Genomic DNA, 19,460 nt, shown 5'->3' with positions numbered 1-19,460 from the left:
CTGACGGCTCCAATGTATTCTTGACTTGATCACCACGCATGAATGATAAAAAGATGACTTGCTTTCCACGTTCAATATTAGAGTCCTATAAGGAAAGGATTCCGTAATCTACGCTCATAAGGATTCCTATAAGGAAAAGACTTCTACTCCAAGGAAGAGAGGTCCACCCTCTACTACTATAAAAACCCCAATACCCTCACAATCCAAGGTACGCATAATTGACCCCGCTCTAGCGCTTTAGAGTTGTGAGAAGTTCTAACTTGACCTTCGGAGGGTATTTGGCCGGTACCATACCGGTACTCCTCTTAAGGCCTTCAGCTTTTGTGTTGTGCAGGTGTTGTTTCGAGTGTGCGAGGACCGTGTGGCTCACTGGTGGTTTTTTCGGCATCATCAGACTCTAACACCATTGTCCATTGACAAGGCCCTTCCCATGGTTGATTTCTTCAAATCCAAGGGCTTTACAGAGCCTGACTTCCCAAGACTTGCTTACCTTTGCCCACAAGTCTTCTCTACCAATTTTGACCCAACTGACTTCACCCCAGTTTTTGTTTTCTTGGCCACCGAAGAATCACTCGAGTTCTGTCTCCAGCCAACTATGGATTATCTAAGGCAGCTGGGGATGGAGAATTTGAGCTCGCCAAGTAATCTTAGTGCGTATCTTTTGAACACACGAGCTGAGAGGCTGAGGGAGAAGATTGGGTTCTTGAAGAGTATTGGTTTTTCTCATGAGGAGGCTGCAAGGGCTTGTTTTAGATTGCCTGCGATGTTTGGTTATAGCATTGATAATAAAATGTGGTCAAAGTTTATGTACTTGGTGGATAAGAGGAAGATAGGAGTGTGGAAGAATTAATTGAAGTTTCCGCTGTATTTTGGGTTTAGTTTAGAGAAGCGAATAGTGCCAAGGCATTTGCATTTTGTTAACAATATAAAGTGAGAGAAAATAACTGAATAGTCTGTATATTGATATGTATAAAACAATGTACAGAAGAGAGCCTTATATAGGCTAGATATATATGCAGTACAAGTAACATGAGTGCAGTACAAATAATATACTGAGCTAAGCTCAATGAGCTAATCTAGCCTAATCTATACACTAACACATTTGAAGGAAATGAATGTTTAGATTAATTCCATTGAATAGAATGATATTGTGAAGCGACCAAAATTTTCATTTTAGAACACTTGCATTTGAAGGAGAGGAATGTTCAAATTCCTAAATTTTTATTATGGTCATTTTTTGGTGTCGTAGACATATTTTAGTCTTTTTAAAGATATTTGAGGTATTTTGATCATTTTACTAATATTAGGTATATATTTTTCGCTTAATTTTAAAACCCTAAGCCTTTATTCAACACTCATCATTGAGAGGATCCCAATTCCAACCACACCACATGTAACACCATCAAATATGTTAGATATCCAACAGTAGGTAGCCAAGCGAACCCTATCGACATTATCCACATTAGCAAAGAAGACGTTGAGATGACAACGAAAAAGATGATGTGGTCATCGGTTCCTTCTCAACACTTCTTCTACGTCGTCACTTGTCATAGATTATAGTAAAAATGATAATGACAAAAACTATATATATCCTTTGCGTTTCTCAAATCTCAAACAAAAGGAGTTTTGGTGGTAATGCAAAGTTCTTTATAAAAATGGAGATTTTCTTTTGGAGCTGCACCAATCTAATTGAAAGAACTTTTGAGAAAGAGTAGATTTAAGGGGGACAAAGTTTCTTTTGTACGTTTTGCCTAAAAGAGAAAATAACTAGTTTTTCACTTTTATTTGAAAAATTATTAAATACTTCTAGAATATGGTAACATAGTGCTTTTTCTTATCATATTTATAATAAAGTTTATTGAATAAATTTATGGTGGAATCTACAATAAATATAAGAAAAATGAGCATCACGTCACCATACTTCTAGGGTACTAAATAATTACTCCCTTTGTTTGATACCAATGAAGCAAACATGCTCTTTTGGCTTAAAAGAGTATGGTGACAGGCTAAGAGTTCTCGCTTATTTCTTAATAATAATACTAAAAGGAATCCAAACCAATATTGAAGTTTTTGGTGGATCAAATAGAAGTGGTTTGTGACGGTCTTTATTCACTATGGTTAGTTTTTTTTTTTTTTGGGGGGGGGGGGGGGGGCCTAAAGTTTTGGGGTGGNTCAAACAAAGAATTTTAAAAATATAGGATGTAAATACCATCATTTAAAATTCTAAGTATTTAATTAATTCTTCATCCAAACATACACTTAAGGACCTTGTTATCAACAATTTTAAAATCACCCATAAAATTATGTAAAACATCATCACAAGCATGAGAATAATCATAAATAGAGAGTCAATAGAATCACAATATGCAAAAAAGCACACAAACTTTATCCATGGCAAATAAGAGGTCAAGGATCACACTAAGGAATTTAATCCACAAAACTAAGTCCACCATGATTTAATTCAAATTGTGAGATAAACCAATCCAGCCTAGATATTGATTTAGACCCCAAATTTTAAGTTACAAGTTATTTAATTTTAGACTTATCTAACAATCCGCACCAAAGTATAAGTTATTAGCAAGTTGAAGCATATAAAATGGACTACTCCAAGAAATTAAAGACACAATACTAAAGATAATATCAGCTGTGTTATCAAAGAGAAAATCCGAGAACAAAGTTGAAAAACGAACCTCTCTACAGCAAATCATCAAAGTCTAGTACTATCTTATGTACTCAGCCCTCCAAGTTATCGCTACCAACCAATTCACCGAGTCCTTTCTTCAATCTAGTTGTCAAATCTGCAATTGAGCTCCAATTATCTAATTACAGTTTCCAAGTCTCCTTGGCTGAATTGTAGTGGCTCCAATGGTTCCCTTGTCTTAAACAACACAAAATCGTTGAAGTAGTTTTTGGTGTGAGGGATTCAACCTCCGCTCAAAGTGTAAGGCTTAAAGAGAGGGGAGAAAGCAGAGAGAGAAAAATGGGTATATGCACTAGGGTTTTTCTTAACTATTTAACACTTCAATTCTGAATATTTGGGTGTCAAATTTTGAGGAAAATGAGGCTTGAATAGATGGGCAAAAGGCTGGCATAGCAGGTAACAAATTTCCCGTAGGTTCTAACACTTTCACTTGACAAAGTTGAAAAGCATTCTCTTTTTAACTTCAACTTGAACCCAATACAAAAATACAACTCATTCAAGAATTAAAATAAAATCAATTGATTAAAAATTACATAGAAAGTTGTCATGGAGTTAACCAACAATTTAAAGATCCTAGTGTCTACATTCAAACAAGCAGTCTAGATTAGGGATGGTAATGGGGCAGGGTGGGATCAAAGGATGGGGTCTTCACATCTGTCTTACATAGTTTTTTCTTACCCCATTCCTGCCTCTTAAGGCTCCGTGAAGCCTTACCCCCCCCCCCCCTGCGGCGGCGGTAAAACTCTACTTTTTGTTGATTTGCCCCACAATTATTACAAATTTTTTTAATAAAAACCTATTTCATTATAAAAATTTATTTGAAATCACAATTAAATTTATCTCATCAAATCAGACTAATTTTTACTCAAAACTAAATAATATTATTTAAGTGTTTAACAAGACAATATCACAACAAAAACAAAAATCTCATAGTATAACACACAAGAAAATAATCCAAACTCCTAAGATATAACAAAATAAAAATTACCTAATTCTTCAAAAATAATTTCCATAGATCAAATAAGTTAAAATTGGTATGTTTGTTTAAATAATAGAGTTTTAGAATATGAAAAAATTACAATTATAACCTCATTAACAAGGAGTGGGTGGGTCTAAAAAGTATAAACTCATTCTCGTCCTGCCCTGTAGTGCGAGTTTAAAATTTCGCCCCATTTCTACCTCACCACCTTTGCGAGGCAGGAAAAACCCATATAGAGCGATGTGGAGAGGGGCAGGTCAAGTGGAATGGGCCAAAATGGTTATCCATAGTCCAAATGAAAATGAGAAAACACAATATAAGAACTAATTGCGCAATAACTGCAAGAACCGTTTTGAGCCTGGGCCTGGGCCTAAGCCTGGGTGCAAGAGGAGCCATGGCAGTCTCGGGTCTTGGGCCAGCTGGGCGTTTGGGAATGGACTTTTGAGAATTTGGGTCCAACTCTTTTGCTTCTTTTCTTTTCCCTCTGATCCAATTCCATACAGAGGAACTAAATTGTGTTCCTCAATGATAGCCTCACAAACTGGGCATCCCTGGAGTTTCTTGTGAAAATGTAGCCAACTGTATAGACAAGGCCAGCAGTATTAGTGGCCACACTGTGTGACAATAGGGTCTTTACGTAATTGCCAGCAAATGTTGCAATCAAACAAATTGCTAGCTCTCTCTCTTTCAGTGCTTTTTTTTGAACAAGAGCTGGACTCACTCTCAATATCCATATCCAATTAGGAATACCACCATACTGGTCCATACATATAGTATTATAGTGTACTATATAAGTATATATAATTAAGTGCATTTTCAAATGAAACACTAGGGTCAATTCAGCCTAAAAAAACACTGTTGAATTTAATTTCTTTTGCTTCTTTTCTTTTCCCTCTGATCCAATTCCATACAGAGGAACTAAATTGTGTTCCTCAATGATAGCCTCACAAACTGGGCATCCCTGGAGTTTCTTGTGAAAATGTAGCCAACTGTATAGACAAGGCCAGCAGTATTAGTGGCCACACTGTGTGACAATAGGGTCTTTACGTAATTGCCAGCAAATGTTGCAATCAAACAAATTGCTAGCTCTCTCTCTTTCAGTGCTTTTTTTTGAACAAGAGCTGGACTCACTCTCAATATCCATATCCAATTAGGAATACCACCATACTGGTCCATACATATAGTATTATAGTGTACTATATAAGTATATATAATTAAGTGCATTTTCAAATGAAACACTAGGGTCAATTCAGCCTAAAAAAACACTGTTGAATTTAATTGAATTGAAGAATACGTAAAAAAAAAAAAAAAAATTAATTAAAAGGGAGAGAGAGAGAGAGAGAGAGCAATAACCCATCTTTCAGGAAAAATTGAAGTTTGGATGACCATTTGTAATGGTCTAAGGAGAAGTGTTAGTCATGTTTACACTATAGCCACTAATCTATTCATCACAATTAAGATTCTTTACAGTTGTTTATAAATTTAGTATGTGGGACTTAGAAGAAGTTTTTAATGAGAAAAGAAAAAAGCAATTAATTGTTTTGACGACTTTTTATTTTTCACATGAAAGTGGTATCAAAATTTTTTTAAAATTATTTATTGATAATTGCCTTAAGAGCATCCAGAACCCTATATTATTATTATTCAATACATTGGACCTAAAATGTCAGGAAAAATATTTTAAAAATAAAAAACTCGAAATTAAAAATTTAAAAAAAAAAATATTAATGATTGTACACACAAAATATATTTATGTATTTATAATATATTTGTGGGGCTAGAACCAATTCCCCTGCTTGCCCAAAAAATAAATTAGAGGATCTAAGGCGACTAAGAACATAATCTGATAGACTTGGCTTTTGAAATTGATTAAAAAAAATTAGAGAGGGGAGAATTGACAAACCTTTTGATCAATCACTTGCTGGGGTTGAATGTGCGAGACTTCTTTTGCTGTCTTTATAAAAATGCTCTTTGTCTTTGGTTGAAATTAGTCAAGGAATTCCATAATTTTTAGCAGCCAAGTATTTTAATCAAATTAGTATTCTAGTAGATTGTTGACTCCACTCCAAATCAGTATACTATTTTATCCAAATCAGTATCTTACGTTAATCAAATTAGCACCTTTGTACATTGTTCACTTTCACTCCAAAGCAGTATTCTATTTCATCCAAATCAGTATTCTATTTTATTCAAATTAGTATTCTAGTAAATTGCTGATTCCCACCCCCAAATCAGTATTGTAGTATATTTTAACTACCATGCTTAACCAGTTAATTTACAACATATTACTTCTAAGAATTGTATTTGTATCTACAATTTTTTTTTTTTTTTGAGTTGTATCTACAACTTTTTACATTCTTTTAGAACATGAAAATTTGACTTAAAAAATTCTATAAGTTGTATGAGAATATGGTAACCGTTATCTCCATTAAAAATTTAAAAATAAAACAATAATAAAAAAAGACGTACTCAAATTTTGCACTGACCATTGTTTCGAGTATGGCCCCACCAATCATCTTCCTTATCCTCCTCAAAACAGAAGAACAACCACAAAACACAAACTCCTTTCCTTTCCCCATAATACGTTCATTACATTTGCCTCTAAAACCCCAAAACACACACATACATACACAAATGACAAAACACAATGCTTCACACTCTCTCACTCCCAACCCTTTCTTGCTCCTCCATTCCCACCAAAACCTCAAAACCCAACAGAACCCCTTCATCTCCTCTATACATCAAGTTCCACACATCCCACCGTGACAATCTCCGTTACCTTAAAGCCCTTGGCATCATTCACAACAAAAAGCCCCCCTCAATCAACACAGACGCTAACACCATCGACCATGTCCTTGCCACCGTTGAGTTCTTCAAATCCAAGGGCTTCACAGAGCCTGACTTCCCTAGACTCGCTTACCTTTGCCCACAACTCTTCACCACAAACTGTGACCCCACTGACTTCGCTCCAGTTTTTGATTTCTTGGCCACCAAGTTACCTGCCACCACCGAAGAATCACGCAGCTTAATCCTCCACTGCCCTCGCCTTCTCTTTTCAGATGTCGAGTTCTGTCTCCAGCCCACTCTGGATTATCTAAGGCAGCTGGGGATGGAGAATTTGAGCTCGCCTAGTAGTCTTAACGCGCATCTTTTGAACACGCGAGCTAATAAGCTGAGAGAAAAGATTGGGTTTTTGAGGAGCATTGGTTTTTCTCAGGAGGAGGCTGAAAGGGCTTGTGTTAGATTGCCTGCGATGTTTGGTTATAGTATTGATAATAACTTGTGGCCAAAGTTTAAGTATTTGGTGGATAAGATGGAAAGGAGTGTGGAGGAATTGAAGAGGTTTCCTCAGTATTTTGGGTTTAGTTTGGAGAAGCGGATAGTGCCGAGGCATTTGCATTTGAAGGAGAGGAATGTTCAGATTCCATTGAATAGAATGTTGTTATGGAGTGACCAAAAGTTTTATGCAAAGTGGAAATGAAATTCTGGCATGGTTCTTTATGATTCCCTTCTTTTGGGTTTGCTAAACTTATGGTCTGTGTTTTATTAACAGGAAAGGCTTTGCATGTAAATATGTAAACCACACATTTTAACAAAGATTTAGTTTGTTCTCTTGTGTTCTAAAAAAATTAGAAAGAAGAAAAGTTGTTTGTGGAACTTATGTTATATGGTTGATCAATTAGACAATTAGTGTACCCTTTAGGAAAGTTAAGTTATTGCTCAAACTTTGATATTTTCGAGTAATGCTATATACATAAACTATTTTACAACATTTTTACAAACTGCTAATATGGCTTTAGTAATTTTCAAATAATTATTGGTAAACATAAATGTGATATTAGTAGTAAATCCATATTAGAACTAATAAAAATTTGCCACGTCTAGTCTGTAAAAATATTGTAAAACAATTTGTAACTCTTTTGAGTACGATTAAATTCAGTGAACAAGTAGAAAACGTAAAACGGAGCCTCAAGTGCTCTGTCCCTCCCAATAAGCTAGGTGCACTATCTTCTGCATATCTTTTTTCTTAAAAAATTACCAATGTACTGAGAAAGTCAGTGGTAGTGTCGAACTATAAAGCCCGTGTGGACATTTTATACTGCTTCATTCACTAAACTAACTTGCATAGACTATGCAAAATAATCTACTAATCTATTTTTAATGAAGCAAATTCAATGCAGCAAGCAAAATAGTAAGTAAACATGTTTAAGCCTGTGAAAATAGCTAAATACCACGTTTTGGTAAAATTTGTGGCAAACTAGCACTATTTCAAAAATATTTAGCAATTTACCACTTTTTAAGTACTCGAATTTCACAAAATCGAGTTCTAAATAGTACTCAAGTTTCGTAAACTCGAGTTCCTAAGTGAGTCGCCAACATAGCACTGCTGACCTATATTAATAAAAATGCAATATGGTAGTTGATATTATGAAAAGCGAGTACCTCTTTATAGTACTCGAGCATCACAAAGTTAAGTACTTTTTTTTTTTCCTACTTTTTGTTTTGTACAAAACTTTCGTGAACTAAGTACCTACAGATTTTTCTATGCTCTACTACATTAAGTGTAAAAAGAAGCTGCAGATTTTTAGGCTTTTGGGTTCGGTTCTGCACAAGTTACCAAAGTGTGGATTTGGATGAATAGGAAGGAAAATTCGTAAGTAGTCCCAGAGTATAGTGAAATGGTGCTCCCTCCTCTCACATTCATGGTGGACCCCACCATGAATTAATAAGCGGACTCCACCATGAATGTAAGAGAAGGAAGCACCATTCTTCGTGTTCCAAGTGTACCTAAAAATTACTCAAATTGGAAAGGTCAAATAGAATGACAAGTTCTCAAATATCACATGTGGTGTTGTCCTCATGTCAAACGGAAATTAATGGTAGAAGGTGGCAAAAAAAAAAAAAAAAAAAAAAAAAAAAAAGACCATATAGAAGAAGATAGGTCTAGGATGCATCTTCAGGAAATTTTGCAGCTGTGCCAACCTTAAACCTTGTAAGGAAGCCAGATGCAAAATGGCCCTTAAGCCTAGTCTATTTGACCTTTCCTATTCACCACATGTTATATTTGAAAACTTGTCAGGCCTCAAGCCTAGTCTATTTGACCTTTCCTATTCACCCAAATCCACACTTTGATAACTTGTGCAAAACCGAACCTAAAAGCCTAAAAATCTGCAGCTTCTTTTTACACTTAACACAATAGAACATAGAAAAAATCTGTGGGTACTTAGTTTACAAAAGGATTTTACGAGGAAAAGAAAAAAGAAAAAAAAAAGAAAAGAAGGTCCTCAACTTTGGGAAACTCAAGTACTATAAAGAAGGTACTCGATTTTCGTAATATCGAGTACCATATTGCCTTTTTAATTACACAAATTCCACCAAGTCAGCAATGACACGCTGGTGACTCACCTAAGAACTCAAGTTTACAAAACTCGAGTACTATTTAGAACTCGATCTTGTGAAATTCAAGTACTCAAAATGTGGTAAATTGTTAAATATTTCTAAAACAGTGCTAATTTGCCACAAATTTTGCCAAAACATGATATTTGGCTATTTTCACCTGTTTAAGCTTATATAACCAAGCTGAATGACAGGTTACTCTATGGTGGTGGTAATCCTTTCGTGCTTAAATTTTAACCTACAAAAGGAAACATCAACTTTCCTGCTACCGTTACATCTTCACCATGATTACATCTACAAAGAGAGCGCAACCACACATACATAAAGAACAGGCCATAGATATCCAGAAATGCCGGCCATTCAGCTACATTTTTTTTAATGGCAATTCAGCTACATTCTCTATCTATTTGAAAAACGTTCCATCAATGGTCAACAAATATGGTACAACTGGGACCCCGGAACACAAGAAATACAATTGCTGCACCATTTGGTACCATAAAGAAATTCCTTGGGCCCAACACAAATTGTTAACTAAATTTTGACTTTCAAGTCATGTTTTTTTTTTTTTTTTACTAACCCAAGAAAAAAACATCCCTGTATCTTCATCGATCGAAGGATCCTTTTTGGCATGTTAGTATTCCGCGTGTGCACCCAGTAGACAGAGGCCTAGTTCTTCACTGTGATTTCTGTGAACTCTAAGGTCCAATCAACCTTCCAGAATGTTCACCTTCTATTTTAGATTCACTTCAAGTTGTCATTATTTATTCAAACCTGGGGAAAGAGGAAAATTAAGAATCATCAACATATACTAAACTCAACATAATAGGCTTTTAAGTTAAATCCCAAATTAGTTGGGGTTGGCCTCAAGAATTCCTCCCCGCCATTTTGATCTATATATGACCATCTTATTCATTCAATCATAGCCACATTGACCATGTATGACTGTGCGTACATATAGAGAGTAGTGTTATCGTAGGAAGCTTCCAACAAAATCCCCCAGAAATGGTTAAACAACTTAAGGCTCTAAGTTTCTTCCATCCCCATTCTATTATTGTACATTAAGTTGTTAAACAGAATGGCTTGCCAACACAGGGTGGGGGTGTATTGCATCTTATCATGTTCAGCTGACACTTAGATCAGTTGATGCAATTGATAATACATGTCTGCGTATGACAAAATCACAAAAAGCTAGAGACCATCATTAATTGCTAAGCATCGCACTTTAAAAATTGCTAAGCATCACACTATTAGAGAAGATGAAATACAAGAAACCACAGGGTGGAAGCTACCTAATAGGTACCCATATGGGTAGATCTCACCCTCGAAAACCAGCTTGCAAGGGGAGGGTGCCCAAGAGCTACACATGGTTAAGCTTACACTTAATCAATGTGGGACACCAGGATCATAACACTATCCAATGGAACTATGTGTGTTCAGCATTTTTTGTGTGCTTGTATATCACACACATGCACACTAATGCATCTCCCAGTCTACTTACATGTGATATGCATTTCAAATTTGTTTTTTAACACTAAAATAAAATTTTCACTTATAAAAAGAAAATGGGGTGAGGCCCAAGTACACTGGGAGTACACTACACCTTTAGGACACTTACCAAAAATTTATATTAAAAATAAATAAATAAATAAAAGATAAAATAAACATGTCAACAAAGATTAAAAATAAATAAATTAAAAAAAAAATTATAGGTAATAAAACTTTTATTGAAAGAACTGAACATCGTGCTCACGATGGTAAACACTCTGAACAAGCAACAAAGATACAAAATATCCAGAGAAAACTGTTTAGTTACCAGGGACTTGAGAGATTCAACTCTGTTTAGTTAACAGTTCAATGTCAGCCCCAACTTCAGCAATTTTGGCGTCTTTAGAGGCCTTTGCTGCTTTGGCAATGTCCTCAACATCAAGGTCCAAGGCAATTTTTCTCACAAGACCATCAAGCATCTGTATTATGAAACACAGCAATTAAATTACTAATTAATCCAATTGGCCAGTTCAAAGGTAAAATATTATACAAATACATATTTGATACCAAAAATTTATTTCAGTGCAGTAAGTCTATGCTTCAGTCAATTTTGTTGAGTATTTCTCACTGAATTCCAAACCCTTACCCAGTTCGTGCTTAACATCACATCCCGCTTAATGAACCCATAACATCATATACAATATTATATTGTGCTTTACACTTCCTCTTGCATGCATAGGAAACTTTGCTCAGGGCAATGAGTTTTTGTGTTTCCAAAAAAAGGTGTTATATTTCCCAGATCTCACTAAATATTAGTGTGCACCATTGAGCATCCTTGTTTCAAGCATGACACCAATATTTCACCAACAAATATGAGATGAAGAAAAGAGAAAAATAAATAAATAAAAAATCTTGGCCCACTCCTTCAGTGATTACATTTTATCTAACATAATGGTTAGGCTTGGAAAGAAGATTTTTATAAAGCAGTGAGTGAGCATCGATGGCCTATTTTTGTTAATTTTTTCACAATTGTTTTAGCATTCACAAAAAGAATTATGAAATGCCAGCACAAAACTTTGGTTTCAATGTACAGCTCAAGCTTTATCTAGCACACTCAAAATTACAAGTTTGGCCATTTTCAAATGAGAAATATCAAATCATTTTCCCTCTGGACCAATCAATTCATATATAAAAAATATCTGTATTCCAAAAATGAAAGCATACTTTTAAAAGTCTAAAAATTATATGGCCAAATCTCCAGTGAATTGACCTACTATTCAGCATAAACATAAACAGATCAACCAACAGATACGAGTGAACAAGACCAAAATAAAAAGATACCAGTGATCCAATGGCAACTAAAACACGGAATTTCGAATCAACTTCTAGATTTTCCTCTTCCACAATCTGTTAAAAGACAAAAAAAAGTACCATGATGCATGAATATGAAGATTGACATTTCTTGAGAACATCAAGAAACAATGTAATCCATCTAAAACAAAAGACTAAGCATTTGGCTGGTAATGTAATCAAAACATACCACAAGAGCTGCTGAAAGAACTTGAGATTGACCTTCTTGATCCTTCTTTTCAATTAAAAGCACAGCGTAACTGTCAAGCTCACCAGAGAACTAAACGTTAGGCAACTTGACTAACAAGGTAGTTTAAAAATATATGCCTAACTTCTACCTTCCTTTACTCTTTGAATGACTATAATACTACAATATGCATAAAAAAGACCACCTATGCCACTCAAACCAATAGTTCAAATATGATTTGTGACAAAGGTGTTAAATGATCTACTCTATCAAAGGTGAGGGCTGTCCCATGTGGAGAAAAAATCCTCTCCTTTTACTCATGATCACACCTGCTTGACCCAATCATGACTTGAAAGGATGGGACCTTTTCAAAGTCAGACCAAGCTGGTTGAACAGAAAGAGAATCTGTAAATGATAGTGCAGTTTGTTTCCATAATTTTTGTAAGCGGATGGAAAAACACATAAATTCTCTCAATATTGAAAACTGGACTAACAAGATAATAAGTGGTTGTAGTGAAAAGTACAACGATAAGGAGATGACAATAAATTAATTGTGAAAACATAAATTCCAGGAATCACAAAACAAATTCTAAAGAGCCTTTGACCAACTCCACTTTTCACTGTTGCTCAAGAATCCACTAAAAGAAACACTATGCTGGCAAAATTACAGTAAAATAATTACTTACTTGAGTATTAAAGTGGAGTAAGACAACTGCAAATTCTTATTTGGAGATGAATAACAGCTTGAAAACGCATCAAGAATCTGCAAAATCAGTTAAATAAATAAATACGAGAAGCAATTGAATATACGAACCAAAAACATGCTCAGTGTGACAAGCTGTGCAGTTATTGCCTTAACAATCATCCAAGTAAAAGGCCTGAAAAAAGGGAAATGTTTTCTCTAACTGTCTTATCAAGTACCCATTACATTTCTACCCAACAAGAGATGTGTAACAAAATACTCCAGGGATTTTTTAAACTAAGCGAGTATATCTTTTTTTTTATTAATAATAATAATAATGAAATTATCAAAGAAAAAACATTTGGAACATCAATATAAAAGCTAGCATTCTTCTAGAAACAAGAAGGCTTAGTGAAGAAAAGGTCAAAGCCAGTTATTAAACATGAGATTTCCAATGTAATCCTGAGAAAGGTTTCAAGGGAACAATAAATTAGCACATAAAGTATAAAAAGCACAGGTAAAAACTATATAATGTAGAGCACATTAAGTGCTTGTCAGCAACAATGTTAATACCATATATCCATACCATATCTAATAGACACAGATACCAACACCCACCCACTGCACATAGAGAGCACACAGTGCTCAAAACCACATTCAAACTAAGGCCATTGCTTGGCACGCATGATCAAACTCAGAAAATAACAATGAAGAAGTGAGTACCAACCTCACTACGATGCTTTTGTAACCAGTTGTAGAAACATGAATTTTTGAATAGATTAGTTACAGCACGGATACTCGTTAAAAGGTTTGCAGGAATAGCTGGGTTTGTTGTGACTTTCTTGATTATTTCCGATAGTACACCTGTGTTGAGCACACAAGGTCAACAGTCAAGATAGAATTTGGTAAAAAACTATCCATAAAGAAAGAAGCATGCCTCATAACAAAAGCTTTGCCTGTAAGCCTCAACAACCAGTTCATTTAAGAATTTAGGATTATAACTCTTTTAATATATATATATATATATATATATAATTTGAGGATATTTCCTCATATGATGTAAGTAAATAGGAAATTAAAAATGATCAGATATATTTTCAGAAATAAAAAATATTTAGGTCTCATCTTTAACTTCAATACCATTTTCAGCTTCAACATGCTTGAGAAGTACGGTCGCCCCATCTGGGTGCAGGATAGTCATCCTCAAAATATCAATAACTGCAAATTGACAGTATAACACTAACCAAGTGAGTGAAACTATTTTCCTGGAACCGTAATGTTACTCATTTTTTTAAAAAGAAAAAAAGCATGATACTGTAAAATGATCAAACTCCAATACAATCCAAGAATAAGTGAAAATCAATGCATTCAGAATTTACATAAACAGCATATTAATTTATCAATAAAACTAAATAGTACCTACAGATAGTGTGCCACAATTGCATCTGAGTACAGAACTCAGTATAGCATTGATGCAAGGAGCACAACCAAAGTTATTTTGAAATTTAGTATTCAGATTTTCATTTGTCTTTATGGGATTGGATTATTTCAAATTTTTCATTTTTTTTTATTTTGGATTCAGATTGGGATAAGATTTCAGATTATATTTTAGTTGAGAGTTTTATGGGATGTAAACTTTTGTAATCCTAGAAGCACTATAAAAATGATAAAGGTGGTTTTTTTATATTATTGAATAAAATTTTCTTAGTGAGAAATTTCTTTATCTGCTTGTTGGTGATTCCAAGCAACCCCAAGGATGTGAAGCCTAAGGTTTTCAAGCTGCTAAAGGTGGTGAAGCCTAGACTGTCCTGCATCAAGCATAGAGCTCTGTAATATACATAAAAGTTTTGGCCCCAAGGGGACCTCTTTAATTCTTATACAAAAGTAAATTCCATGGCACTTCAAAGCTTAAATCTCATAAAATTGAAAAGATCTTTTTATTGATAAGTATCAGATGTTCTAAGAACAAAACAGGAATACCCATATATATCAGATAATTCTGGCATCAAATAATTCATTAAGAGAAAATGTTGTCTCTGGGAGACATTAAGATATATTGGGAAAAGATTAAAACAGATCTAAGAAAACCTTTTTTGGTAGGTAAAGAAGAACCAGGGAACAGCCATTAATATCATTTAGAAAGCTCCTTACTAAGTCTTAAATTACAAATATGATACTAATGGGAATCCAGAATCCTATAATTTATGCAGAAGCCAGAGAATTTTGGCACGCTAACCTGGAAATATCATTGCCAGAGGCCATGAATTTAGCAATTTCAGTAACAAAGCTATATCAACATCTGCTAATTTGCTACTATGATAGTGTGACGTGTCCTTCAGAACTTTAATAATGGCACCAAGTCTGGAAAACTCAAGCTCTGTCAAAGATAAATTTTTATTTTCCTACAACAGATTGTCAATAAATCCAAGTTAATCAGGAGTTTACTTTGCGGTAGATTAGAAATTATTCAGGAGCTCAGTCAAAGATAAGTTCTACTTTTCCTGACAAAGTAGAATTTACTTTTGTGATTTATCCTTCAAGATGAACATACCGAGTCAGAGAGTAGAGCATTGTTAAACTCTGTAATCTTTTTGAGGATCCCATCAAACTGTGCCACATCAAAAACAAGCACTCCTTTCTGGAAACAAAATGATGGACAAAGAATGACAAGTAAATGACAGGGTGAAAAGAGACACCAAAGTACTTGAGAGAGGTAAAGAAGGAGCATGCATCTTTTAAAGTCACCCAATTGGCGAACCCAACCAGCAATATATCAGATACTCAAACAACGACCCCTATAGAGATATAGTCCTGGAATACAGAAATAGAATATCAAAATACACAGCCCAAATTTCTCAATGGGGTAAAACTCGCCTCAAAACAGCCATAGAACCCAATTACATGACATATCTACCAAACAACAAACAGCGAAAAAAATGTGCAAAAGAATGAAAACACAATCAGCACAGTGAGAAACTTCTATAGACAACAACAAAAAAAACCCTCATAATTCCCTCATACAACTGAGGATCAATACTAAAGAGAAAAGTTTCATAAAATACCAGAGGGTATAAATACAAGCATAACATTCTAACAGAAATACAATAAAAAGAGTAATAAACATATAATTATTTAAGAGGAAAATAAAAACCTAGAAGTAATTAAAAAATCAGTCTACAACAGGTGTCAATCCCAACCACAATGGAGTAGAGCCATAATAGTCAAGTAGGGAAGCCAAAGAGCCTCTTTTGGCTGGAGGATTACAGAAAACAGTTCTAAAAAAGTACATTGCATTCACTAGGTAATATTTCATGTGAAACAAATAAAATATAATACATGAGCTTTTACAATCACTCAATATATACTTTTTTACAAGTTCCCTAAGAATGGACATGCAATTCCTGGAGATGTATCTTAAACTCCTTGACTGATATATCCAAACCTATTAACACTACACTGTAACAGCATACCTTAGGAATGTGCTTGAAAGTGGGTTTTGCTGAAACAGCTGCTAAATAAACAAGAATGTGAAAAAACATTAGAGCCACAGTCTTATATTGGAGGTTGTGAAGTAAGTCAGGCATTCAATACATATTAGCATATGCAAGAGAAAGTAATATACAGTAACAGCAATTTTTAATTTTTAACTAATACAAATACGTACCAGACATACTAGAAGTTGCTCCAGGTACATAAGCACTAGCTGAAATAAAGAACAGAAAACATTAGACAAGCAAAAAGGAAGCGACTACATCAATTATCTCAGTTGTTCATGCCATAGTTACATAAAAATATTGTACTTACAGCCAGTATAGGGATCACGAAATGATGAATCCAGGGTGAAGTCCTTTTGTCCAGAATTTTGGAGTATAAACTCTACAATTTGTTGTCGATAGGAAAGAGGTAGATTCTCCTTGAGAAGCCATTTGTCAGCAGTATCATAAGGATTATCTGAAAATATCAAATTTTATGTCATTGTTTTTTGAATTAACAATTACATTCATGATTCATTAGATGTCAATGATGTAGTAAGTTAAACAAACAACAATTAAGGCCTAATATCATCAAGGGAGATGAGTGCCTTCATTTATTTGATACTAGAGTAAGACACAAACATCATACTGAGTAGAGAGAGAATACTGAGAGAAATTGGGACCACAAAATTACAATTATAATGCAACAAGGTGGAAAGTCAGTGAACTCTTCTAGCTCAAGTGCCATGCCCTTGTAAAACTAAACTAAGGTGGATGGTGAAGTCATGGTTCAAGACCCATCAGAGGTGTGTGTGTGTGTGTGTGTGTGTGTGTGTGTGTGGTGGAAAGGAAAATGAAGAGCAACAGATATTGCAATTATAATCAACCACAGGAAAACAGCACCAAGAAAAAAATACCTGATCGATTGTAGGGCAACTTACGAATAGGCTCCCCATCTCCAATATCGACATCAAATACTGAGTAACAACAGAATAAAAGACTGAATCATTGCTTATTACCCAAAAAAAAATAAAAACTTAAGTGATATAGACAAATGGTCAACCATATTAAAGTTGTCAAAGAACACAAGATTCTGACCATAGTCATATTCAATCCCATCAAGAACAGGACGCCTCAGGTTATCATCCGGTCCATCAACAACTTCACCAATCTTAAAAAATATATATAAAAAAAAAACATAAGACTAATTAAAAAAAAAAAAAAAAAAAAAAAAAAAAAAAATAAAAACAAATATTAGAGAGAGAGAGAGAGAACTAAAGTGCAAACAAAAACCGCAAATGTAAAGGTACTCGGAAAACAAACTAAATGCACTAACATATAAAATTAAATGCATAAATCTTTAATGGTCCAGTTCAAAACTCATTCCAAATGTCAATTTAAACATGTGTTAAAAGAGGGGAATTCAACATAAATAAGTAGAATAGGAATACGGACAATATTAAAGCCATTTGCATGAAAGTGCAAGACACCTCACTCAACAAGTATAAGTCAAGACTACTAGATAGAGCACATTTTTAGAATCCCGCAATCTGAGAGATTGCATTAAAAAGACTCCCCATAAACTTCACTACCATCCATAAAATTAAGTAAATGGGTGATGAAAATACAAACACCATAACGAAGTCAGAGATAGGGGGGAAATTTTGGTGAAGAGGGACATAGGCAGTGGCTGTAAATATCACACAGCAAACTGGACCTGTAACCTTTCTATCCACTTCCTAGTTTTTTATTCACAATTGAGGGGAAAAAAACAAAAATTTTCCTGTCACAGTCATCTGCTATACAAGAGATTAAAATTTTTAAGAAAAATGAACAAACTTGCAGAGCATGGGATTCTAAGAAACAACACAGAAAAGAAAGGAAGAAAAGGAAAAGAGTATATCAAGCGCCTGAGAGGCAACCACTTAATGTTGCATCGCAAATAAAACCATAAATCTAACTGTTGATATAGTTGTTAGAATGGAATTGTAAATTACCTTATCCCACTTCTGTTCCCCCAAGTTCCAAGCATATGCCACACCATTGTCCCCCTCTCTGACGACTTTTGTCTGCCCATCACTCGTCCCTGATATGGAAGAAAAGAAAATAAAATTTATATTAAGCAGCATACAACAGCAATCAGTTGCAACATATCAATCCTGTATGAACATCCGTACACTGATTTTTTTAATACATATGGGGAAAAAGGAGTCAACATGGCAACCTGGCAATATTCATGGAAGCTCATTTTCTTCTTATTATGTACATTAAATATATTTCAGAAACTCTGAAAAGAAAAAGGCGAAGGCAAGGCCCAGTCGCATGCAAACTACACAAGGAATAAATGTTTCCTATTCTTTACTGACAGCATTTTATTTTTGGCTGAAGAAAATCAGACTTTGAATTAAACAATATGACTCACTGAAAACGTATTTGAAAAGGAGAAATCTCTGATACAACAATTATAATACAAGAAAACTTGTCATCCACAACTTGAAATGGATAATAACTGAGAAACTGAACTGAAAGATCTTTAGTAAATTTAACTAAGATACCATTCAGCTAAATGTACAATTAGAATCACACCTGGAACCTGTAAAGCCTCCAGCCCTGGTAAATCATCCAGTTTTAATCCTCCAACCCTCTTCCTAACACAAACAAGTCCCAACATGAAAATAAGTCAAAGTTGACAAGTAATGTTGATTCAAATGGAAATTACAGGTGATAAAATCATAAAATCCATCCAAAGAATTTCTGGAAATCAGAAATATATTCATAATTAGAAATAAGTCGAGAACTTCAGAATTCAAACAAAATTTAAGATAATCATGTAATGAGATTTCAAGTGGGAAAAAGAAGTGAAGAGGTCCATTGTATAGTACTATTTTTAAAAGAAAGGCAAAAAGAAGGATGTCCCCAAGAACCTAATATATTGAGCCTAATTGGATGATTATCTAAATTGCATTGATTCCAAATTTGCAAAAAAAGAAAAAACCATTCAAGTCATCATGGATGATAATACCTGCTTCGCTTGTATTGAGAAAGTTGGGAAGCATATGACTCAAGTCCCAGTGAGTCAGCCAACCTATCCTGATGAACTGTCCAAATACGAATAACTCCATCTGAACATCCTGTCACGATATCGCCATTGTCCAAGAATTTGGCATCCCAAACGCAACCAGGATGCTCTATGGTCTAAAAAAAAA

General features: G+C 34.6%; 2 protein-coding genes and 1 pseudogene across 2 annotated transcripts; 2 read left to right on the top strand and 1 right to left on the bottom strand.

Annotated features, from left to right (window-relative positions):
* The first annotated feature begins 430 nt into the window (after positions 1-430).
* LOC136062299 (transcription termination factor MTEF1, chloroplastic-like) lies at positions 431-1,260 on the top strand (annotated as a pseudogene).
* Positions 1,261-6,260: 5,000 nt separating this feature from the next.
* Positions 6,261-7,176, top strand: LOC112032520 (transcription termination factor MTEF1, chloroplastic). Its single transcript, XM_024065284.2, has one exon. The coding sequence runs from the start codon at positions 6,328-6,330 to the stop codon at positions 7,159-7,161; it is 834 nt and encodes a 277-aa protein (XP_023921052.2). The 5' UTR covers positions 6,261-6,327; the 3' UTR covers positions 7,162-7,176.
* Positions 7,177-9,417: 2,241 nt separating this feature from the next.
* On the bottom strand, positions 9,418-19,449 carry LOC136062298 (uncharacterized; the record flags this gene model as incomplete). Its single annotated transcript, XM_065761174.1, has 17 exons — positions 9,418-9,848; positions 10,891-11,041; positions 11,904-11,969; positions 12,103-12,172; positions 12,786-12,862; positions 13,509-13,645; positions 13,922-13,999; positions 15,018-15,183; positions 15,333-15,419; positions 16,252-16,289; positions 16,446-16,484; positions 16,586-16,732; positions 17,172-17,231; positions 17,353-17,425; positions 18,252-18,340; positions 18,841-18,902; positions 19,277-19,449. Coding segments are annotated over 16 exons (1,497 nt in total), but the record flags the coding sequence as incomplete, so codon positions are not given.
* Between the last annotated feature and the right edge of the window lie 11 nt (positions 19,450-19,460).

Source organism: Quercus suber, unplaced genomic scaffold, assembly GCF_002906115.3.
Source record: "Quercus suber isolate HL8 unplaced genomic scaffold, Cork oak 2.0 scaffold_400, whole genome shotgun sequence".
Lineage (NCBI taxonomy): Eukaryota > Viridiplantae > Streptophyta > Magnoliopsida > Fagales > Fagaceae > Quercus > Quercus suber.
This window is presented reverse-complemented; position numbering and strand designations above follow the sequence as displayed.